This window comes from Solea solea, chromosome 19 (assembly GCF_958295425.1).
Source record: "Solea solea chromosome 19, fSolSol10.1, whole genome shotgun sequence".
NCBI classification, from domain to species: domain Eukaryota; kingdom Metazoa; phylum Chordata; class Actinopteri; order Pleuronectiformes; family Soleidae; genus Solea; species Solea solea.
The window spans coordinates 19,017,122-19,029,447 of record NC_081152.1 but is presented as its reverse complement, the minus strand read 5'-3'; the positions used below and the strand labels follow the sequence as shown (position 1 = coordinate 19,029,447).

General features: G+C 41.8%; 1 protein-coding gene across 1 annotated transcript; it reads right to left on the bottom strand.

Moving 5' to 3' along the window:
* Window positions 1-1,557: 1,557 nt before the first annotated feature.
* Window positions 1,558-4,377, bottom strand: ier5l (immediate early response 5-like). Its single transcript, XM_058617990.1, has one exon. The coding sequence runs from the start codon at window positions 4,209-4,211 to the stop codon at window positions 3,171-3,173; it is 1,041 nt and encodes a 346-aa protein (XP_058473973.1). The 5' UTR covers window positions 4,212-4,377; the 3' UTR covers window positions 1,558-3,170.
* Window positions 4,378-12,326: the final 7,949 nt, after the last annotated feature.

The following is a 12,326-nucleotide window of genomic DNA, read 5'->3' as shown; positions in this document are numbered from 1 at the left end:
TGCAGCGAAAAGACCCGGGTTCGAGCCCCAGTTGGAACAAGGGCCTTTCTGCATGGAGTTTGCATGTTCTCCCCGTGTGTGCGTGGGTTCTCTCCGGGTTCTCCAGCTTCCTCCCACAGTCCAAAAACATGCAATGTGGGGATTAGGTAAATTGGACACTCTAAATCGACCATAGGAGTCAATTTAACCCTAACCCTGCGATGGACTGGCGCACTGTCCAGGGTGTACCCCGCCTATCCCCTGATGTAGCTGAGATTGGCACAGCACCCCCCGCGATACTCTGGTGGAGGATAAAGCGGTAGATGATGACTGACTGACTGATTCTTCTCTACTCTTATTTTCTTGTTTGTTATGAACCAAAAACACCAAAGTAAAGTCACTATATGTCAATGTTAACGACTTGACAATAAAACAAATATCGTGAGGGTGAAACATTAGGTGGATGTTGAGGTTTAGGTCACATGTTTTTATATTTTATTTGTTTTATTTAGCTCTGATGTACAACACTTTGTTTCAGCTCTTGTTTTGCTTTATAAGTGCTTTATAAATAAAGTTAGATTGGATATCGAAATGAATGCATTATTGTGCTTATAGTTATGTTATTAATATTGATGTCTTATAACCAGTTAATTAAACATTAGTAAATGCTACACTATGCTAAGCTAAATGGTTGCTGTCTGTAATGTTTTAACTCTTTTAATCTCTACCAGGAATTAAACAATAGTTCCCCAAACTACAATTACCTTCATAGCTGCACCATATTACCAAAGAAAGGTTTGTCTTATCACTGTCTGATAACCACTTGCTTTAGTTAAAGCTAAGCATTAGTAAAAGCTAAGCTAAATGGCTGTGTTGTTGTCTCTTTCTTCCTGTAATCTCTACCAGGATGTAAACAATAGTTTCCTACAACTACTACAACCGCCATAATACCCGAAGAAAGGTTTGTCTTATTAATGTCTTATAAGTAGTTAATTAAAGGTTAATAAATGCTACATTAAGCTAAGCTAAATGGCCGTAAAACATTGTCACTTTCTTCTTCTAATCTCTACAACCAAGTAAATAACAGTTTCAATATACTGTAATTGCACGTACAACTTATTAATGTCTTATTGATTGCTACACTATGCTAAGCTAAATGGCTATATTGTTCATTGGTCTCTAGCATGAAGTAAATAGCAGTTTCTAAAACTTCGTCAACCAACTTTTTTAAAATATTATGTAACTGCACCATATTACTAAAGATAAGTTTGTATTATTAATGTGTTTATAACCAGTTAATTAAAGGTTAATAAATGCAACATTAAGCTTAAGCTAAATGGCTGTATTGTTGTCACTTTCTTCTTCTAATCTGTACCAGGAAGTAAATGATACTGTTTCCAAAACTACATCTGCCACCTTTATTACATAAACTGTACCGTATTACAATGAAGTTTGTCCTATTCATGTCTTATTAACATGTTATTAAGATTAATGAATGCTTAATTAACTAGTAATAAACCTGATCAGTCACCAAAACTCATGTATGGACAAGAAAGTGCTTCATAATAACACACAAAGTCACACAAAACAGCTCGTGTTTATTATATATTTTTTTTATTAAGATTATAAATTTTTTACAAATATTCTCTGAAACAGTTTTTACCCGGAGAGAGCTACACTTTATCAAACACACTCAAATTAAAAAAACAGAACAGAAAAACAAGGATATGGAGAGAATACGTCAGAATACTCTGTGTAGTTTGGTTCATATCGCAGATGTTTCTAAACCTTTTTAAAACAAAAGGATCAATAATCATGATGATGATGTCACACAGAATGACCTGATGACGCGCTGCAAGGGGGAGGGGTCATGTGACGTGAGCTGGTACCGTTGTCACATGGCCACCCACTGATCAGAATGTGCAAAGACCAGGTTTGTTTTTGTTTGTTTGTTTTTGAAGGAAAAGGGGGAAAAAACAGAGACATTCAGTCACTTTCACTGTGCGTCCACTGGTGTCAGTAGAGAGCAGCGGTGTGCATGGATTTAAGGCAACGACAGTTGATCCACGTCATCGGGTTTAAGTCACAGAGTGTTCTTTTTTTATGGCACAAGCTCCGCCCTCCTCCTCCATCGACGTTAAATCCCTCCCTCCATTTTAAATAACTTTTCTTTTTCTTTTTTTTTCTTGCAAAAATAAAGTTGATTTCTCTTCTCCACCGCAGACGGAGACCGGGTCCAGGTGTGATGCCGACGTGTCCTCCAATCAGAGGAGACGTGTGAGTGAGTGATGTCACCAAAGACAAATAATCTTATTTAATGTGATTGTTTGCTGGATAGATCTGTTTTTTTTCTTTTGTATAAAATCCCATTAAATCTGCCTTTTTAAGGTTTCCGCGACATTTCCAATGAGTTTAATTTGTTTTGTAAAGTTTTGTTTTTTTGCCTGAAAAGAACATTTCTTTGTTTTGAAGGAAAAAAACCACAAAGCATTTACTGAAAGTTCCTCAGTGACTGTGGAACCATGAAAAAACCTTTAGCTCCTGTGTCTGTGGGAACATGAACCTCAAGATTTTCTTTTATCGCACTTTTTTGCGATAAAAAGCACTCGCAACAATTTGCTAAATTTCCGTTATCGCAAGAGAAAATCGTCAATATTTCAATTAAGTGACTTAAAAAACGCTGCCTATACCAACGTACAGTCGTAGTGATTTATTTTGATGTGCCACTAGGGGGAGCCAGCATGTTCCCAATTATTCTATCTTTTGTAACATATTCATAGCATTTTGCAACATTTTCAGGTAGTTTTTGTAACATTTGTAACATGAGTTAATCTGAAGTCATCTGTAAATAAATACAAATATTCAGAGAAACTAAAAAAAATGGTACAAAATGTTACCAAAATCTGTCACTAAAGGTATTTTTTTGTTCGAATATGTAAGCTTTAGGAAAATGTGCACACATACAAGCAGAAGGCTCCGCCCATTTAAGAATCTTTTTAAAAAATAAAGTAGACTTTTTTTTCTTTTTTTTTACAATTATCACAATAATATTGTGAACCGCATTGTGTCATTTCTACCCAGGACCTTGTTCCCAAAGAGCAGCAGGAGCTGGTTTCTCCATGTGGTTCCGCTCACTGGGACTTTGTGGAGAAACAACCGGACCCGGTCTCTGTCACACATAAAGTGTCCGATTAGAAAGCCACGATGGCCCGGGTCCATGCGCCCAGACTGGCCAGAGCCTGTTTGCTACAGATCTGCTCCAGGTCCGCCTGCCGGCTCAGCAGCCCCGAAAAGCCCGAGCCGAAGATGGAGATCAGGTTGGAGATGTTGGAAGTGTCCGTGTAGTTGTCGCCGGAGAAGAAAGCGCAACAGTCCTCGCGCTTCGCTTTTTTCCGAGCCGCCGTGAACTCGGACGCGTCCTCCGAGTCGTTTACGCAGCAGCCGAACTCAACCTTCCGCTTTCTGGCCACCGGCAGAGGCAGCGGCTGCGCGCCCTGTCCGCAGTGGAGCGCGTCGCAGCAGCAGTCCTGGTGCAGGTATCCGTTCTCCACCGTGGTCACCACATGAGTGTCCAAGTCCAGCACGGTGGTTTTGTTGCAGTACGATCCGGGAGACGCCTCCATGCAGCAGCTGCGGTAGTCGCACGGCTCCGGCTCTGGGTCGCTGTCTTGGAAAGGAGAGCAGCCGAGCAGAGAGCTCGCTGCCCGGACGTGCGCCGCCACCGCGCCTCTGTCCCCGCACGGACTCGCCTCCTCGCCGCAGCACGCAGCGGCAGCAGCAGCAGCGCGCGCCTGCTCCTGCTCCTCTCCGCATACCTCCTCCGCGTCCAGCTCTAGCGGGTCCAGCTCTTGGATCTCGTTGCAGACGGTCATCACCTCCTCATACTGCTGCATGCGGTAGATCTCCGCGTACTTCTCCTTGATGTAGACCTGGCGCGCGTTCCGCAGCACATAGGACACCAGCAGGTTCTTGTGCAGCTTGATGCCTCCTCGCTGAGTCCTGGAGTTGTGGATCTTCATCAGCGACATGGAGATCAGGCTCTGCGCGTCCACTGCGCATTCCATGGTGGTGATGATGGACCCGTTCTCCAGGCCCACCACCAGCTCTTGACCGGGAGAGGACGCTCGCCTGCCCGCTGTGAGAGTGTGTATGTTCGGGGAGAAAGGTTCCAGTGAGCTCTGTGGAGAAACATTGAATCGCAGATCCTCCTCCCTGTGAGAGTCTGCGATCATTTGCAGATGTCCTCAAACCACAATCTGTATATAGTCCAGAGGCAGAGCCCGCCCACTTGACCGCGAGCCAATGAGCGGCGCGGGCTGCGCTGAGTGACAGGCGCGCGCTCTGGAACTATTTCCTCCAGGACCAATGAGCGTCCGGCGGTTCCTGTGTTCTATTCAAATTCCAGACAAGCTGTGAAACAGGAGAGTCCACATTTCAGCTGCGTGCAGGAACACAGCGAGAAAAAAACAAAAACATGTCACAATCACACAGAGAGACGACTTTAAAAACAAGAAAAATAAATGAAATCACACTTTTACTGCTGTGCTCAAAGCTGCACATCACATATAAACATTCATATTTAGTTCTTATTTGATTTTTTTTAATCAATAAAACAACAATAGGTTATAACCTTTATAATAGAGAAGTAATATTATAGTTTTACCATCTTATTCCAACAGTGATAATATGTAAAATGTATATGGAACAAAAGACAGGATGAATTTAAACATTATAACATCTAATATTTCCATATGCAGGTATTACACAGTAATTAAAACACTTATTGCAAAGCTAATAACTGTATATTTAATGGTATTATTATCTCTTTATTATTACATTATTACACAATTATTATTATGTTGTTACTGTACTATAATAGAAATAATTAATTGACTGTTTTTTGTCTCCTGCTTTTTGTTAAACTTTAACTTTATCTCAGTTTCAGCAATAAAATGTTGTATATCATAAATCCTGTCAATCTCAAAATAGTTTCCTCAATTTATGATCATTAATTCAAATTATAATGATGAATGAAAAGACTGAAAGACTTGTGTTTTTAATTTTACAAAATAACAAGAAATTGTGACTTTATTTTGTAATCTGAAACAAATTTGTCATCAAACCTTTTATTATTCCACAAATTATGATCAGTTATTATGACAAGTTAAAGTGTTTGCAAAAACAGAGTCATGGATGCAGAATATTCAAACAAAAAGGAATCAATAATATTCTCTGTTTAATCCTGCAGATATTTTATACATTTATAGATTTTATTTTTCCCAGTGTTTGTGAGAGCTTTTCCAGAAATTAAAGGAAAAAATTCTTCTAAAACAGTTCAGTCTGGATTAAGGAAACACAGATGAAGAGTGATTCAGATTACCGACCACTAGGTGGTTCCTCCCAAAAAAGAAAAGAAAGAAAGAAAGAAAAAAAAATCATCCACAGTGGAACCACAGCATGCCCCGCCCACCACACTCACTCTCTTAAACCCAGGCTCTGAGGTCACCTCTTCATGAGGGTGGAGCTTAAAGGCATAGTCCATGCTTTTAAAAGAAGCACTTATACATAGTTAGTGATTTACCTACAGGTGACTGAACACTGTGAAGAAGCAGCAGCAGCAGCAGCAGCAGCAGCAGGCAGTGAAACGCAGTTCAACCATGAAACAAAAGACAAAAATCTGCTGCTTTATCTCACTCTTCAACAGTTTCTTAATCCCACACCAAACCTCATAGAGAAAATCATGGGCTTTACCTCACAGCACACAGGAGGTGTTGATCCACGTTTGCTTCCATCTGTAATTTTACATGTTTTATTTTAAAACCCTTTGAGTGTAAAATTCTTAATTTAGATTTATTTAAGTTGCAGAAACTTAACCAAACACGGCAGCAGAAGGATAACAGCGTCTGTGTCTCCATGAGCTAAAAATGATGATTTTCTCTCTGGGCTTTGGTGCAGGAGAGTGAGTGGTTTTCAGAGTGGCACTAACGACAATGACTGGATGTGACTCGACATGTGATTTGTTTTTTTTTGCTTTTCCATCAGTGATAGTACCTGGTATCTGGTGGGTTTTTTACCTGCTCTGACGAGGTTCCAAGGAAGCTGAGCCGATACTAAAATATGACGTCGACAGACTGCCGGCCACTGATTGGTCAGAGAGTGTCGTCACTGGAAGAGTCATGAGTGTGACGTCCGACACTAGAATCAAAGCAAAGTTAAAGATAAAAAGACTTAAAAATCCTTAATTAACATGCATTCATCTCCAACATTTAACAAAGGAAATGTCTAAAACCCAGTTTCACGCAGTCGTGCCATGATGACTCCGCCCACGTTGAGGAGGTGCTATAGTAATGGAAAACAAACCACACCGCTAAGAGTGGAGCCATACCGAGGCGAAGCGTGCGGGGACCGTGTAGTGGAAAAGCGTCATAAGTGAACCATCACAGACCTGCAGAGGTAACTCTGTGTCCAGAGAGAGTTGCGTTCATGTACACGCCTGCACTTCCAGCATCAGTCTAGTGTTCCACACGCTAACCTGACCCCAAATTCTCCTCCACTCCATTATTCTGTCCTGACACCTGGACCATGTAAGGTCCTACACATAAGGTCACAAAAACCTTGTCCTTATAGGGGGTCACAGTCACGAGTGGATGATGATGTTTACATAACCTGGACGTCAGCAAACTCCTGGACTTCACTTTTTATTTGTGTGCCCCCCCCCCCCCCCCCCCCCACACACACACACACACACTTGGTGATCTCTCCCCGGGAGCCCCTGAAATCTCTTGAAACGCCCCTGGATATGAGACACACAGTAGATGAGTCACTGTGGAAAGAAACACTGACGGAATAATAATGAAGTTATTGATAATACATAACTTGTCGTTGATAGATGGATATTGACGGATAACTGTCGCTACTGACGCCGTGTGTGTTCTTGTCTTTGTTGCCTCTTTAGGACATGTTTTCTGGCATAAACACTGACCTTGTCAGGCCCGGTATTCCTCATGGAGACCAAAACCTGGTCTTAATGAGGCAGAACCCGTATTCCTGAGGTACTGAGCAATTCTAAGCTAAACACACGTTTAATTCTGAGGATTCCGATTTAATTGGGGGTTAGATTAAGGTTAGGATTAAACATGATCTGGGTTAGGTGTAAGGCTTTATTTAAACTGAATGTCAGTCAGTGCAGAGTCCTGAGAAGAATAGCTGCACAAACCTGTGTGTGTGCGCGTGTGTGTGTGTGTGTGTGTGTGTGTGTGTGTGAGACAGCTCCGCAGTGGCCTCCTGTCAGATCCTCAGTGCAGTAACCTGTGCTGAACCTGTAGAGGCCAGTGCAGCATCAGTTTTCTGTCCTCTGTGTGTGTGTGTGTGTGTGTGTGTGTGTGTGTGTGATTAGTGTTTTGTTGCCGTTTCTAAATTGGGGCTGTGAGGTGGGACAGAGCTACTGCTCCTGCTCAGACTGACAGGAGGATTGTTCTCACCCCGGACAGAGCAGAGGGGAGAACGTCGATGTGGAATCTCATGCAGCAGGATGAGAGCGGGGACCATGATGAGGGACGTCTGTGGGAGGAGGAGGAGGAGGAGGAGGAGGAGGAGGGGGGAGGTGAAACAGGCTCTGTGAATGATGAATGAACGATGCAGAACAGGACACACGGCACACTCTTCTTTTCTTCCATCGGGGGTAGCTGTTTGCAAAGAGGAGTATGTTCCTGTGATGCCTCCAGTCTCCTCTGATTTATCCTAAAAATAAATTCAAGGAACAACAAAATCACACACACTGTAAAGTAAAGGCTTGTGATGGAACTGAGATTCTGGAAAGTTCCCCCCCCCCCCGTACAACACGTACATTTGTACATGAAACACAGTGAGTCACAACAAACACAAGTACATTTTGTGTAAAGTATAAATAAACAAAACGACAGCCCATGTATCACAGCGTATGTTAGCATTTGCTAATGTAGCAGCTGTGGCAATGTGATATTTATACAATATTTATGTCAAATATGTTACATTTCTGACAAAATGTTACAAACTGGACCTTTAATGACGCCACAAGGCACTTCTTTTCCAGCATTTTCTGTATCACATAACGTCAGTTTAGATAAAGCTAATAATGGTGTGTTCCAGTTGTAGTCAGAAGTAGGAATTTCCGAGTTTGTAGGTGGAAGTTTTAACTGGAGCAACCCCAAAATAATGGTTCGTTCCAGTTGTAGTCAAGGGTAGGAATTTACGAGTTCCTAGTCGGGAATTTTCACTGGAACGCGTTCTCAAGAGCAACCTCACCAACCCTGACACAGGATTCCAAATGGCTAAAGAAAATCGTAAAAATGTTCTGCCACTTTTACTGTTAATTACACTTCTGTTTTATTTGTTTCACATGAAGTACTTTTTAATGCTGTTTGTGTGCAGTCTGTATTGCGACTTCTTAACTAGAACACGACCAACTCAGATTTGACGTACAGTAACTCCCAGTTCTGACTTCCGATGTCATTGGAATGTACCATCGTTTGAAGTTGTTGACTCAGTTCTCCTTCATGTCCCAAGCTCGCAATTCAAAATGGCTGCTCTTAGCATCGACAGGGTGAAACCTGTGTTTTTTTTAATGTTTCTCTGTTTTCACACTTTCTAAAGTCTTTTTAAAGTCTTTTTAAAGTCTTAAACACAGTAATGTCCTACTGCTGTCTGTAGAAATGATGCGAGTGTGTCTTTACGTACGAAACATCGCATAATGTTTGTATAACGTTAGATTAGCTTGCCAGTTAGCCAACCTAGCTGTGACGCTAACAGTCGGCACCATTTTGTAACGAGTGGAGTTCTGCGGAAACTTTAAGACACTTTAACTTTGATGTGATGTCATCATTTTTAGTTGACTTTATCACCTCCTACGTCCTCTAGTCTTTATGCTAAGCTAAGCTAAACACACGTTTAATCTGCCTACACTGTATTTACCACAGACATGAGACAGATTTTCTGTACTTTTTTATGTCATTAAACAACATTAGACGATTTTCATCAGTTTCTTTAATGACAGACTGAAAACTATCACCCATTTTTATTCTTTAGTGTTTGTTTCTGTGAAGAATGTGCGTGTTTATGTAGTTTTGCCAGCAAATATGATTAATGCTGTGTTCAGTTTCAGGGAGAGAAAGAGTCTGTGTTCCTTCCTTCCTTTCCCTCTCTCCCTCTCTCCCTGTGCTCTCATCACTCCTCTCATTCTTCCATTCCATTGCAGTCTCTCTCTCTCTTTCTATTTTCAGCCTCTCCTCAGTGTATGTGCAGCACCGCCCGTCCTCCCTCATCTTTTCAGCCTCACTGCTCCACTGTTACTGACAAAAACCCTCTTCATCTTCTTCTGTTTCCCCTTCTCTTTCTCTCTGCAGCACTGCAGCACAGTCGCAGGTGATGCCGCTGTCTCCTCGCCTGCCTGTGTGTGTGTGTGTGTGTGGTCACCACCACTGTCCACAAGCATCTGTCCGTGCTGCTGCTGCTGCTGCATCTGTAGCCACGGTTACCGCCTCTCTGCTTCCTAACCCTTACATTTTTTAAATGCAGAGGGGCGATTGTTCGCACAGCAGCTTTCAGAGCCAATCACATTATCCCAAAGAGGGAAAAGCAGCGAAACGTGAAAAAGTGATGATTTATTGATGAAGACTTGAGTCAGTTTCTCCCCACACTGACGCTCAGGAGGAACCATGGAGCCTGATCACTCCTTTCCTCCTCCCGTACGCGTCAAACACATCACACTCTGATGATCAGATTCTCATCATTCTTTAGGGAAGAATCCATGTCGCTCTTCAGCCTGAGGGGGAGACGGCGTTTGAGTGACAAGTACAATCAGAAAAAGGGGGGACGACATGTGTAATAATCTCTGCCCACTCCTCCACCATAAGTCAATGATGGGTTTATTGCTCATAAGCTGCTGCCAATTACAGCAAAATCAATATTACAATCGATGGAAACGTGGTTTCAATTGTTGGTTCATTTCTCTCTCTCTCGTGGTCTGCAGCTCTGGAAGCAGATTAACGCTGCGCTCAGGCGTACATGAGCTGGAGGCTTCAAGAAAGAAGAGGAAATGCTGCTCATTCAGTTTGAATGTGGCGGCGTCACGTGTTGATGAACTTCTCTGTGGAGCTTCAGCTCAGCTCTGCTCTGCTCTGCTCTGCTCGTGGTGAACGAGGCAGAAGTTAGAGAAATGTGACACTTTCCCAGCTGCAGTCACATGCTCTTACACAGGTCCTCCAGCAGAGGTGCTAGGGAACCTGGCTTGTGAACGAAGGGTTGCCAGGTCAAGGGCTGGGGTAGCTACCCCTGAGCAAGGCACCCAATCCCCACACTCTAAAGCGAAGGTCTCAAGTACAGGAATCACGTATTCCTCCACTACATTTCCTCGAACTATCTTTGTCACTCGTTACTACCAAATTAAATCAGAAGAAGAAGCAGAGTTGGTATTATGGTCTGTATTTATATACAGCTTGATGAGCTGCTTTACATAACAGTTTTCACCCATTCACTCATTCACAAGCTGCAACATGGGGTTAAGTGTCTTTGCTGAGCCAGGAATTAAACCCACAACCTTCCAGTCGACATCTTGCCCTACCACTGAGCCACCATCAATCCTAACTCCACACTTTACTTAAGTACAGTAAATGTCTTATACTTTAAGACTTATATATAGACTTATTATAAAAAAGTTATTTTCTGACCTGTTTCATGTAGGGCTGCAACCATTATTCAATTCATTGATTGATTAATCGATTAGTAAATGAATTGTTTTGATCCTCGATGAATCGGTTTGGGATCGGACATTTTTCAGCTTTTTAAATGTGAATATGTTCTGGTTTCTTTGCTCCATGTAACAAAGAAATCATTCAAATGGAAGCATTTTGGTTTGTGGACAAAACAAGACATTTGAGAACAGATCATGATCAATCTCTAGTTTCATGTATTTAATCTTTAGTTCATATATATATATATATACAGTATATATATACTGTATATATATATATATATACTACCCAGTCTACATGAGACCGACCATTAGTGTTGTTTAATAACTAGTTATATTAATATAAACAGTTCTATTTCATCAGGTGAAGGTTAAAAAGAGAATTGTCTAAATATACGGGCCAAAAAAGTCAACATTAACTTTCGCCTGTCGCTTGCGATGATTTATAGAAATCATTTTGTGTTGCGTTGTCGTTCACTCACTCTCCTGCACCAAAGTCCACAGAGAAAACCAGTGTTTTTACCAGTACTTACTGGTCCACTGCAGCCTCGCTTGGTCAGTTTGTGTTACTGGTGTAAATGTGAACAAAGAGTTTTTAAACGCCGACATCACAACATGACACATTTGAAGTCACTGATGAAGCAGCAGTGGATCGAGAACTCCTGTGTGTGTCATGATATACAAGTGGACGTTGGTGTGGAGGAGGACGAGCTGTTTACATGGAGAAACAAACTTCAGTGTCCACTCACTGCAGGATGACACGCTCTGAGCTGGTGTAGTTTGGGTAGTTTGGGTAGTTTGGGTGTGGCACACGAGGCAGAAACTACAAGAGAAAAAAACACTGCCCCCTGCTGACACTGTGGTTACACTAATGACTTTGTCCAGAATCGTGTTCAACGCGCGTCACACCAAATAATGACTGAGGTTCTGCCTCAGGGTTAATAAATCGTCGGCCGGTGGTCGTTAATAATATGTTTTTAATAAAAGCGATTATTGCTCCCCTGAGGTTTGAGGTTTCAGGTCACAACAATAATAATTCTTTAAATATTATACATAAATAATTTCATATATTGAGCTGTCACTGATAATAAAGCTGCGCCGATCAATAAGAGGATATTAGTGCTGGTGACTCGTAGACATGTGTTTATGACATGGGGACATTATTGGACGTGATTGACGTTCAAATGTTAGAATTGTGCTGTTTTGGCACTTTTCCATTATACAGTTCTAGCACTACTTGTTTTGTTTGTTTTTGCTTTTCCATCAGTGATAGTACCTGGTACCTGAAGGGGTTTTTTAGTACCTGCACCGACGAGGTTCCAAGCGAGCTGAGCCGATACTAAAATGGCCACTGGTTGGTCAAGGAGAGTCGTTACTGGAAGAGTCGCGAGCGCAACGTCTGACACAAGAATCAAACAAATGTAAAATGTCAATATTTAACAGAGGAGTCTGGTGTATTTATTTATATCGTGAGTTGAATTACAACCCATTTATAAGTCACCAGAATCAGGTTAATGTTTACTTTTCTTTTCACAAATGAAGCGTTTCTTAACTTTCAGAAAACTAACTTGTAAACTGTATGAAGCACTTTTGTATTTTCCAGCTGGTTGTTTTGGTTTCA

Coding starts and splice junctions, on each gene's coding strand:
- ier5l (XM_058617990.1), bottom strand. CDS start 4,211: ATGATCGCAGACTCTCACAGGGAGGAGGATCTGCGATTCAATGTTTCT.